Source organism: Dermacentor variabilis, chromosome 2 (assembly GCF_050947875.1).
Source record: "Dermacentor variabilis isolate Ectoservices chromosome 2, ASM5094787v1, whole genome shotgun sequence".
Classification (NCBI taxonomy): Eukaryota; Metazoa; Arthropoda; class Arachnida; order Ixodida; family Ixodidae; genus Dermacentor; species Dermacentor variabilis.
Window position 1 is genome coordinate 102,404,549 of NC_134569.1, and position 12,720 is coordinate 102,417,268.

At 48.4% G+C, this 12,720-nt stretch overlaps 1 protein-coding gene across 1 annotated transcript; it reads right to left on the reverse strand.

The window, feature by feature from the left end:
* Positions 1-194: 194 nt before the first annotated feature.
* Positions 195-4,561, reverse strand: LOC142572427 (progranulin-like). Its single transcript, XM_075681529.1, has 2 exons — positions 4,391-4,561; positions 195-1,003 (listed from the first exon to the last, which is right to left on the reverse strand). The coding sequence occupies exons 1-2, from the start codon at positions 4,479-4,481 to the stop codon at positions 285-287; spliced, it is 810 nt and encodes a 269-aa protein (XP_075537644.1). The 5' UTR covers positions 4,482-4,561; the 3' UTR covers positions 195-284.
* Positions 4,562-12,720: the final 8,159 nt, after the last annotated feature.

Consider the following 12,720-nt stretch of genomic DNA (forward strand, 5'->3'; position numbering starts at 1 on the left):
TTTCTTCCCATTCTACTACAAACGTACCTTCTCCACGCACTTACAGCCTCCGCATGTCTGATATCTTGTCCGCGCTTAAGCTCGCGCGGCGGCAGTTGAGATGTGTGTTTGGTAAGCCCAAAGTTTCGTTTATGAAGACTTTTTGTGACACCGAACAACCACACGCCGGAAACGAATGAAAGTAGTAGCGTGAATCACAGGATTATACTCAACTTTATAATTCAGATTGCCGCTACGTAAATGATATCTCAAATGCGAAGGCTTGGTGTTTCTCGGCGAATGCTTCACGAAAATTGGGCGGCGGGTACCTTGGTACTCCAAGGCACGCGCGAAAGCCCTTCCTTGTGGCAGGCACCGCGGTCTGGGTTGCACACGGTGCCGTGCGGGCAGCAGTGCACGTTGTCGTCGCAACAAACGGCGTCCTTCAGCGGGCAGCAGCTGTACGATCCGCTAGGCGCCACGCAACACGTGTAGCCGTCGGGGCAATGAGACCTGCCGTCGCTGCACGGCACCACAGTCACTTGGCGTGGCGCACTTGTCCGCTTCTTTCCGTACTGCTTCGCGGGAGTCAGCCTGAGCGTTCTGGTTTCCGGCGCGTAGACCTCGTTGTGGGTGCACCGTCCAGCTGCGAGGTCGCACGTTCTTCCTTTGGGACAGCAGTGTTCTCCGTCAGCGCAGCACACGGCGTCCCGGGACGGACAGCAGCTGTGGTTGGTGACGTTGCCCAGCGTCATCGTGCAACACGTGTGGCCGGCGGGACAGACCGCTTCGCCCGGCAGACCGCAGTCGACGTAGTGGTACCTCGGTTCGCGGTGGACGTTGCCAAGCGCCTGCGACAGGAACGTCGCGTGAGCCACTTCCGTCCGGGGCGGAGTGCACGCATCGGTTTCGTTGTCGCACGTGTAACCCGACGGACAGCAGTGTTCCCGGTCCGGACAGCAGACGGCGTTGGGGAGCGGGCAGCATGTGTACTTTTGGCCGCGTAGCTTACAGCACGTGCCATCTGATGTTGGTAGAAAAGGTAAAAAAAAAAAAAATCGAGAAGGGTGGGTTAGTTAGCTGTGTTAGAATTGGTGTTCATGTTTCTTGAGTGACAATTCGCGAGAAATATTTGCATCTGCAAGTTATGTTTTGTGGCGGAAGAAACTTGAACATCAACCTATTATGCACCGACTCGCCAAACTGGCAAGAAGCTTTCCTCTTCTGCGCTCTATTTAGCTGTGATCGGTGAGTTGCAGAAAGTCTCCTGGTGATTTGAATGTGCCAAGAGGATTAAGTTTCATGTGTGCGCCACAACTAGATAACACCAGTTCAATTGCAGATATTTATAAAGGCCGCTCCGAATTACTCGATTATGTTAGGTTTAATTAAGATTTGATATATCCTCCTGGCACAAAGTGTCCCTGTGAGAGAGGCACACTAAAGGAGTGCATCATTTTCAAGCTTTCTGCTGTGAAGGCCGCGTTGGTACGCTTAAAAAAGTTGTTCCAGTGCTCCCCGATTAAGAAACAATGAAACTAAAAATAATGTGTCTTATTTTATTCTCTAGAAGTTACACCCCTGATAAACCTTTCTTTTTCTGTCGTTCCGAATTCACAATAACTGAGAAAATGGATGCTGCATATAGGGAACAACGGTATATACGCGGACTTCGGTTCTATAGTGAACGTAGTAGAATTCCCGAGTCCATGTTGCTTTGCACATGTAGGTGGGTTATCTGAATTGCCTCGCCAGACGATTTGGTAGCTCTTCGATAGACGACGTTCATCAATGGCGCGTCTAGCGTCTAGCGTCTCTCGAGGTTTCCACGGAGTCAGTGAATCATGTGAGAAGTTCCGTAGAATAGGAAAAATATTGAACCTGAGCAAGATTGGTACGTTAGACCTCTCGAACGCCAAATATGTGAGATACAACGGAGAGCATAAGAGGTTTGGTATGAGCGAAAAACGACGTGAAAAGCAGACCCTATAGTGCCTATTCCGGCAGATTTCTACTCTAGGCGTCGAGTATAGAAAGTCAGTGACAAGCGATATATTATGACACCAGGTCCCCGGGAAGTCAGCTAGGCGAGGGGCCGAGGTTGCTTTTTTTGTTTTGTTAATTACACAAAGATGCGACCTCCTTTTTGTTTGCGCTTGCGGCAGGCCGTACATGGTGCTTATTACCTTCTTCATGGAATAATTCAAACTACAGTCAGGAGCGGCCGCTCGTACATGCGTCTTCCCCCCCGCTTTTCGTACTGTTTGCACCACAAAAGATTAACATGTTGTAAGCTCACTAATCAAAACTGCGAACTCCAAGCGAGTGCGCACGCGACACGGACATGACGTTGCAAGATTATTTAGCGAGTCTTGCGATGTATTCCTGGCCACCGGGTGTTTGCTGTGCACAGGTAGTGTGGTCTAGCTTTATCACTGTCCAGAACACTGGGTGCCCGCCCGGCTGCAGAGGCAGAATGCCGGCTCGAATTAGTCGGCACAGAGCGGTGCGAAAGAACGAGGGCAAGAACAAGAAAATCACAGGACGTATGCACCAACTATACAACAAATACCGGTTATTCAGAAGATTACTGGCCACCGTACCAGTCTTTTCTTTTTTCTTTGTTTCCTTGAGCACAGAAGGCATTTTCGGTACCAGCTGATTGCGTGCTAATTGCTTAACAGCTGTTTTGAGACAAAGCAGTTGGGCGTACCGACGTTCGTTTTGCAGGGTATATTTTATATAGGAGAGGCGGGGGGGGGCAGGGACAAACCTGGGCGAGGTGGTTATTTGTATCGTATCAATGCAGCAGCTGCAAATATGAGTAGACCTTCGATCGCTTGTATCGTGGTGAGATCGTTTCGTGCGCACAAGCTTTCTCATTTAATACACACATGCTTCACAGCGGTGTTCTCACGTGCGATTTCTTCAGTTCGTACTTACTCTAGGACTATGATCCTTCTCAGTTGAGTTAATACACGGGCGTGAGTCATATCGGCGATTGTCGATCTGTTCTTGTTTACGTCGTCATACTCTTTTAACACGAACTTTGTATACAACTATGTACTTAAACCAGCCAAAATTTGTTCTCCCATTTACCAAGGCCATAAAAAAAAAAATAACTCCAACGATAAGAGAGACTAGTAAAAAAAAAACGAAGAAGGGAGTGTGAGGGGTATCCAAGGCTATGAAAAAATACCATTTGTATAGTATATAGATACGCGATGACATACCTGGATGTCTGAATAAGTACACCCAGGCACTTTAGTTCCCATTCTATACTTCCATTTTTGGATTACTAGTTATTGGTTTAGTTAAGGCACATTCCTTTGAATATGCAATAACTAATTTTTACACCGTTCTAAGTCATTCTGCACGGCCGGGAGGCACGCAAATTAGGCTCTCTCACGCACTGTCCTGAAAGCGCCAAGGAAACACGACAGATTTGTCCTTCCCTCTGTCGAGCGCAGTATCGAGACGAGTATTGAGCTCAGCTGGCGAGGTTTCTATCTTTTGTTCTCAGTACGGAGACAACAAAGACAACTTCGCGCATTAATTCTGCGCTATAGCTGATCACCGCGGGCGAAAGTGCATGCTTGATGAACCTGTTGCGTCGAAACGCAAGGAGTGCGTTGCCCATACCAATGAGCTACAGCGGAGGGAACAGGCGGCCATTCTGTCCTTTCACCTTCATTCTGAATGTGCTTGCAACAAGCAAATGTACAGTCTTTTCCTTTAAGAAGATAAAAGTGAGTGCACTCGTAAGTGAATCTGAAACGCGACAAACCGTGCGCAGGACCTTTTCCGTACATATATGGCGGCACAGCGGCGAGAAGTGTCCGTCAAGCACACACGTGCTTGCAATTGTGGCGTTCTGGCACACCAACACTATAGTCGCAGCTCAGAATGTGTCAGACTAACGCGCTCGCATTGTCACGTTCCAGTTGTTGGAGACAACCGTTACCGAGTGCCCTGTCTGCGATCCATATATATATATATATATATATATATATATGCCGCGCTTGTGTCCGCTTGCGTCATCCATGTTTTCTATTGCGTTTGAACGCTCTTGTCCATCTATATGCTGCCCCATTAAAACTGTGCAATACAGTGGAAACTATATACAAATGGCAAGGGTTCTCGATTGGCCAGCTCACAGCCGTCGACTGTGACAACTTGCACGCATGCGTCCGCGGGAACCGTACACGCCGAAACCGTCTAGCCATATACTATGCTATACTTTCCACAATGCCGAGCAGAGCTATTCGATCACTTTTAAAAAATGTGCGGCCACGTGATCATCGTCGCAAAGCGTATATTTCTTGGTCGTTTGAGGACTATGCTGCTCACTTTTCCCTCTTAATATGCATGCACCGAGACGTACGATATGGTACAATACTACATAGATTACCAGCGTTGCACAGAGATCCATCTGGGCAGGTCTTCTGGCTAGCGGCGACGAGACCCGCGAGAAGCACGAAGACGTACATCGCGGGCACCATTTCTTCGGACTGCTATAATGCCAGCTGAACATGCATGCCTCGGGTGGTGGTGCGCGCCTCCTCGCTTATTTCTCCCTCTCTGTTGCTTGAACTCGAACCCGGCGGAGATTATCGTCCCGTGCCCGCGAGACCTCCGATAGCGAATGTGATAGCCGAGCCATATAGCCTTGTGGCGTGTTAGCTTCGGTCGAGAAACGCGTCTCTGGTCACCGCAGGGACGGAGCAAGATACGAATACGTCACCCTATCTTGTTATATTTTGCTTTAGTTTTGTACAGCGCAAGTTGACGCTCTTTTTCGGCGGCTCTCGTTGTGTACACAGTCATGGGGGGGGGCACCGCCGACCCGCAGCATTTGCTGGTTTAAAGTACGTAATTCACCCAGTTTGGTGCGGAATGAAAGTGTTGATGTTTCGTTCACTACCTTCTAAGTAAAAAAAAAAAAAAATGCTCTGGAAATTGTGCCCATTTGAATTCCGCGCATTTTTCCACTGGTGAAGCGACAAAGTTGACATCTTGTGTGGCCTAGCTGTTGCAGCACCCACATTTGAATTCTGGATCACATTGTAGGGGGGGGGGGGGAAATTAACCTTACGAGGATCCAACGCATTATTTGGAATTCATGTAAAGCAGCTAGAGAGCTTTCGTGAAACGGGCAATAAGTGCGATACAAATATAAATGCGACGCGGATAATCGATTTTCATCCAGTGCAACACGTAATATCGTACAATGTTTATATGTTTGTACCGCACCGGCCATAAGTTAATGCTATTTATGTTTAGGTAGTGCACTGATCGCAAGCGATGCCGTAATGCAAACACCGATACAGGCGGGTATACGTGCGCACTAGCTGTTAGACGTCGATGCAGCGATATGTCGCAAGGACGAAGGTTTTGCATGATGCTTATTATCGAGGGAAGAATAGTAATGAGCGGTGTATTCAGAGAAGTGCGACACATACTATCTAAACACATTTTGTGCAACAGTGACGCACACCCAGCGACCCAAGAATACAGGGCAGCCCAAATATATGAAATTTAAGATATAAGATGCCGTGCAATACTATTATACGCAATTCCATTAATAGAAATTTGTGCTTCAGATCGAGAGAGCTTTATGCCGACACTGTATGTACAGATTTTATGTCGTATTTTATTGATTCATCACGCAGAACGAACATGCGCTCACTGACACTATATTTTGCCCGTCAAAGTTTCGTATATAAGTCGGAGCATCTGGTGCGTACGTGTACACTGGCCCGACAGTGGATTAGGCCAAACATAAGAAATATTTCGAAATCAAAGAATCAGTATACGTGAGCATTTATGTCGTGAATTATTGTTTGATTACGTAGAACTGAGGTGTGCACGCTGACCGGCACTACAAATAAAGCTTAATTTTAAAATTGTTAGCTCGTGGATCCACTTTGCCCACCTATAATAACCCAGTAAATACTGCTAATATTTTTGTGCCAGAACGTGTTGCTGGGCTATTTGCTTTCCCGCGGGGCGCCTTGTGATCGCCTCGGTCTCCTTGCTGGTCCGTCGTGTTCTCTGGTGCTATTTGCGCCATCGTGCGCCATTTCTGCGTTGTGTACTATACTATAGTATATGTGACAAACCCAAAGGTGGATGCAGAAAGCTAACCGTATCACCAACGCCTACGAAAAGGAAAGGGGAAAAAAGGCGGGGGGGGGGGGGATGACTCAAATCCACGCTGTGAAGGTGGTTGGCCAGCGAAGCTGTGGTATCACCCGATCCGATAGACCAATGTGACTTAGCCTTGAACTGGGTCCAGCCGAGCTTGAGCATGACGCCGTTGTACATGTTGACGTTGCCTTTTCTTTCTTTGCTCATCTTGTTCACGCTGCTCTTCCGGAGTCCTAACTATGCGTGGCTGTTGCCTAGCATTATCGGAACACAAATGACATCAGTTGCTAGGCAGGTTCTTCTTTTACATACGAAAGTGTAGTTACGTCCCTCCCTGCTTCGTATGCTAATTGCCGCTTCCCGGCAACTGCAGCTTATGCAACCGTAATCTTTACCGGGAAACGCTATGCGCGAAGGCAAGCTTTCTGGTTCTTCTTTCCCCGCACGGCCGGCGCCAGCACTGCCCCGGATGCGAGCGCCATCTGGTGACGCTACAAGGAACCCAGCGGCGCACGCCTCCCGCTGCGATTGGTTGAGTTTTTGCCCACGGACACGGCAAATGCATTCGAGGAGTAGAGGTATTGGCCTCGAGCTCCACCACTTGAAAAGCTGGCGCCACCGTCGGCGTGACGTGCTAGGAGGGATCACGAGGACATAGCGGCCGCGTCGGCTGCTTCGGGCGCGCCGAAGCGAGCTGAAAACGAGTTTAAATTCCCTCGTACGCTGCGGTCCTCATTTATTGGTGAAATTTTCCCGCTTCGAGTGTCTTCTTTACAACGCTTGAAAGCACTACAATAGGTAGTGACCGCCTTTGAAGGCGCGCAACATGGTAGGCTACTGCTCGGTGCCGCAGGGCCGGACGCGCGTAACGGAGGCCGGTGTCAGTCACACGTAGCCGCAGGACAAGAAGCTGCGTGAAGCTTGGCTCGCGAAACATAAAACCGGCAAACAGTCATCGGCTACAACTCGGGTATGCAGCAAGCACAGACGCGAGGAAGATTTCTGCTACGGCGCCCGGTCTGCGATGTTCTGAAAACGCGCACTGAGACGCCGGTTTGGTCTATGAACTTGTCGATGCTATAGATACTGGCAAGTTCAGTGGAGTGGAAAGGCAGCGGTAAGAAGCACATTTAAAAAAAGCATGGCATATGGTTATCTTTGTGTTATGAATTAATGCACTGGAATACTAAATAGGAGCGGCGGGAAATTGCACGCTCAGAACACCGATAAACATACAGTGCGACGCAACTCGAGAAATAATATTGAAAAGTCAAAGAATCTGGAAGAAAAAAAGATTGAATCGTCGCGACGGCAGATCATCATTTGAGCCATGTAGGCATCGAAGTCTCTACAATGAAATTATTTTTTAACAGCTCTGATAGCGCCCACGCAACAATGGTTGCTTGTATACTGTCAAATGCTCATATTCTGCGGCCTAAAGCTCATGGCACGGTGCGAAAACGCGCGCGCGGAGAAAGCGAAACAGTGCGCGGACAAGCATGCAGACGCGCAGTCGGTCGCTGCGAATCTGCGCGATCGCTGCATTGAGGCTTCGTTCTATTACGCTCCATTTGGTTATACAAACACTATAAGAACATATTTCACATAGTTTGCTCTCAGCGTTTACCTGTACCTTTCACGCAAGAAGGCGGTTCGGGAGACTCCACCGCGGTGACCGCGCGCAGTGGCGTTCACTGTACGTATTCGGTAAAGAGATAGCGTCTGTAAACGATTGTGTGCTTTCAGTTTGCCCAAGATTATTATTCTCTTCTCTCGTTTCGAAAGTACTTGCAGAAATGTCCGGGAGAGCTGGCGCGTGGTGTTTTCAGTGAGCGCTGACAGCAAAACCTATGAGGAGCGCGCCGCGTGATCCCTCATACTACGCCAGCGAGGCGCTTCCGATAGATGGCGACTCCGTAACTCCTCGACGCCAATACAACTTCGGTGTAAAAGAATATGAAATCGGGCCGGCTATATAGGGAACGCAGCCACATTGGGATACGTGAAACGCCTTGTGCGTGCCTCTGATGGTGTAACAAAATACTCAAGTGACATTTATCCACGCATTACAAAACTTACATGCTTAACTATAATGATACAGATAGTGGCGGTCCTATACAGTTTAGTCTTGTAACTGTGCTCGGTCCCTATTCGTAGTGGGCTCGCCGTGGTCAGAGGTGGTGGGTGGGGATTGGCGCATCCCTGTTGCGATGCCCGAATCTCTCCACGCCGTTGCTGGACCTATGTGACGAACGCGGGGGCGCCATAGCCGAGCAACTGCCAAACTTCTGCAACAAATTGCACACTTGTAGGCCTTGTAACTACTAACGAGCACAGGTTTGAGTTTGGTGGATTATGCCTACTATACGTGGCAGAGTGGGCTGTCTCAAACGCGACCACTTCCGCTCGCCTCGGCAAAAAGTGCTACTGAGCGAGAGGATCAATTTAGCGGCGACTGCGTCACGCGTGGCGCGACAACGGCGCCATCTGTGCAGGCGAAACATACTTGATTGATTACTTGAAGTAATGTTTTCCCCCCTTTACATGACGATACCAAAGTAAAGCGCGTGGGTAGCATGGTTACAAAGGTATAAGCGATATTAGTACTACACGTTTTCGTTACATGCGGTTTTAGCAAGCAACTTCCCTATATGCTGACCGAAATGAAAGACGTTCCACGTCAAAATGCGCAAGCGGGAACAGGAGTCCGCCTTGAAGCGAAGCTTTCTTTGCCTAACAAGCCGTTGCTCTGCATGGGCCGTCGGTCGGCCATCGGTTTGTCGTCCGATAGGCACGCGAGCCAGGCTGAAGCAAACCGGCTTGCATATGCCGGGTGTTTCAGCGAACACTTCAAAGAAATCCAGTGCCCTTCCACTATGTGAAGAAGGATAACCAGCAAAGCTGTGAATGTGGGCCCCTTATTGGCGAACTGCACCTCAGCCGCGGGTCGGCCCGGTATGGCCCACGTATGGGAGTGCTTAACGCCTGCTTCACACACGCAGCGGGTCGGCTCGGCATTTCACTATCTTCGCGGTCGGCCCACGTATGGGGAGTGCTTACCGCCGCGGGTCCACCCGACATTGCACTATCTTAGGGATTGGCCCAGGCATGAAATATTGTTGGTCTATGTCCACAGTGACAAGACCTGCCAGAACCTAGCCATAAACAGCTTCGCTGTAAAAGAATGTTTAAAGGTTGCCTGTGACAGATAGCACAATTCTGTGGTTCATGAGCTGGTCTACTCGAAGACGCGCACATTACTTGCACAAAAAAATTGAAATGCATAGTCGACTAATATTCACTAAGTAAGTTTTTAGCTAATTACTTTATGGCTCATATTGCAACTTACGAAGTCTAGCCATGGACTCGTTTGCAAGGCGAATCCACTTAGAAGGAATATTCAGGATGTCACCAGTTCCGAGAAAATCGTAGTGCCGCAAGATGGGCTCCACGGCGATGACCGCTATACGAGTAGCGCGCCGTCGTTTGTTCACCGATGACGCCATCGATAAGGCATGCGGCGAGCGCGTCCACCGGTACTATATATGGAAACAGCTCAGTGGCTATGGTGTTGGGCTGCTGAGCACGAGGTCGCGGGATCGAATCCCGGCCACGGCGGCCGCATTTCGATGGGGGCGAAATGCGAAAACACCCGTGTGCTTAGATTTAGGTGCACGTTAAAGAACCCCAGGTGGTCAAAATTTCCGGAGTCCTCCACTACGGCGTGCCTCATAATCAGAAAGTGGTTTTGGCACGTAAAACCCCAAATATTATTATCATATATGGAAACAAAAGCGCTGCATGGGCGGAGGTCTGTCTGCGGCCGCTACTCTCTAACAAATGTACACCTTTTGGGTCGTATCTTGCCACATAACGATAATCAGCTGTCTTGCTTGTGTTTCCTTTCTTAAAAACGCCGCGCTCGCTACTGTCCTGTCGAGACTGCTCTGTCATGCCGAAAACGCGCATGCCGTTCGTGACTTGGAAGTACCGGGCTCGCAGCGTTAAAGGAAATGCGGACACGACAGATGGCGATTATTGTTGTGTGGCAAGATACGACCTAAAGGGTGTAATTTTGTTTAAGGTTGTACTGTGAATCGCACCCAGGTGTCACCCACGCTCTGCCTCTCGCGACCTCTCTATTAGCGATGGAATCACGCCACTTCGCTCCGTTTGCAATGCGCCGCACTAGACCGATTGTCCGCGCCAGCCACGATACTTAGTGCTTATACTTTCTAGTATAAACCGTGCACCTAAATAATCATAATACAAAATACTGGCACGCGAACAGTGGCGTAGCTAGGTCGTCTGGCACCCGGGGCCCATAGGTCTACTGTCACTTCCCCCCCCCCCCCGGGTGTAGTCGAGGAAGGCGAGGATATCAACAATTTTCGGGTTTATTCAGACGTATATGACACGGCCCCCCTCCCTGGCCTCTTGCACCCGGGGCCCACGGCCCCCCCCCCCCCCCCCCGTTGCTACGCCACTGCACGCGAAATAAAAACACGTATAGAGCTGCGCTCAAATTTCGCATTAGGGAGTATCGTAATCGTTGAACTTTTTATGATCAACATCTCGTACGTAGAGTTACTACACGAGTCAGCTAATGTTTTCTGTCATGACGTTATGATAATGTCAATGACACCAGTTTCGGCCTTTTGAGACCATTGAAAGGGGCTATGACCATGACAGAGTTGTACAAATTGCGCTCGCATGCACTCTTTCCCACGTGCGCACACACACTCACAACCATGGACTAAAATTTAAGCCTAAAATCGCTGCCTTTAATCCCCTCATCGAAGCGACCACCATTTCGGCATGGATTGTGTGGCTTCAGGAAGTGCGGGACCGCTCCTGTCATCTCCTCCGAAACAGTCCGAAACCACACCAAAAGTCTTGCTCCGCTCGCTATAGAACCGAAGGGCTTAGCAAGGGTATCGCCGTTAAATTGTGCCTGCAATTCGTTCATCTGCGCAGTAAAATCAGCACGAACCAGAATGCCTGCAGAAACGATGGCGCAACGCTGGACCATCAAGATGCACATATGAAAACAAAATGCATGGCGACCATGACTAAGTTATTTCCGGGTCCTGCAATCGCTTCCGGTGCCAGCATATACAAAGCATGGCTTTCGAGATTGGCTTCCATTACTAACCAGTGAGCTGCTGCTGAGGGTGCAATTTCATTTCGTCACCAGACTGCTGTAGAGTTTCAAGTAGGATGTACAAAATTTAAACACAAATTTTCTACTGCACCAAATGTGCTCAAATTTTGCCAGCTTACTGTGGGATGCAAACAGTTTAACATGCAATACGTAATTCGAGCTCGAAAATTGGGTTATGGCCCCTTTTATGGGTCAAATTAGAATACTATAAGCATTTCGCACCTTTCATACCTTTTAAGTGTCATTCTTTTACGTGCGGGAAACACATAGTAGAGCTTCTATACCAATAAGAACATGTGTATCAGTACTTTGCAGTTATCCCAAAGGAATTCCCGTCTTTGGTGGCAGGCTTGCTGCAAGTCACTAGCATGCACAAGCTACCTATGACACACATGTACCAAACTGATAAGGATTGTTTGCGAAACCATTGGTGTGTACAAAGCTGCCTGCAACTGGATGACTACAACGTAAAAAGATCAACTCTTTCCGTACCATGGGGAAAATAGTTTTTTTGCAGGTTACGCCAGATATCTTTTCTGAAGGAGTTACTGCACTCAATATTTTATGCAATACACAAACAAAAATCCGAATGAATGCACTTTTCACGCATAAAAGCTTTATTAACGAAGTGTATGTCATAAAAAAGATATAAATTGCCAATCAAGATTGTGACATAAAATTCAACAAAGATCGTAAAGACATGTTTGTATCTACTAAGAAATGCAACAAAAACTATGAGATATAAAAAAATATATTGCTGTCTAAGGAGCACTATATATCACGAAAAATCAAAATTTTTCCTTCGACAGGTTTTTTACTAGAAAAATTAAAGCGCAAGCACTACAGTTTGGTGTGCCAGGCTGCGGCCGCCGATATTCCGGGCAGGCTTGCGTCATCGTCGCTCTGAGTCAAAGTCCGACGAATAGACAGCATCCTCAGACTAGCTGCTGCCCTATTCACCGATAAAGACACCCGTGTACTTAAATTTAGGTGCACGTTAAAGAACCCCAGGTGGTCCAAATTTCCGGAGTCCTCCACTACGGCGTGCCTCATAATCAGGAAGTGGTTTTGGCACATAAAACCCCATAATTTAATTTTTTTTAACCAATAAAGGCAGCCGCAAACGCAGCAGAATCATGAGATCTGCCATCTTTGGAAGCGCGCCACCGCTCCTCGAGGTAGCAATTTTTGCTTTCTACTTTGATGGTCGCGAAACTTCGGAGGGCGTTAAAATTTAACACCTTGCGCGGGAAAAGCGGACTGCTTAGAAAGCAAAAATATAGTTATCCTCCTTCATGTCCTATGGTGCAGTGTCCGTGAGCGGCACGGAAGGTCTCGAAAGCGGCGTTTCGAACCATCGATAGCGGGCGGCCATTTTTGCTTGCTACTTTGACGATCTTGAAAACTTCGGAGTGCGTTCAGAAATC

Bases quoted from the DNA above. Each gene is read 5' to 3' on its own strand.
- LOC142572427 (XM_075681529.1), bottom strand. From the start codon at position 4,481: ATGGTGCCCGCGATGTACGTCTTCGTGCTTCTCGCGGGTCTCGTCGCC. The intron at 1,004-4,390 runs GTAATCTATGTA...TACCAACATCAG, and splicing joins TGGATCTCTGTGCAACGCTG to ATGGCACGTGCTGTAAGCTA.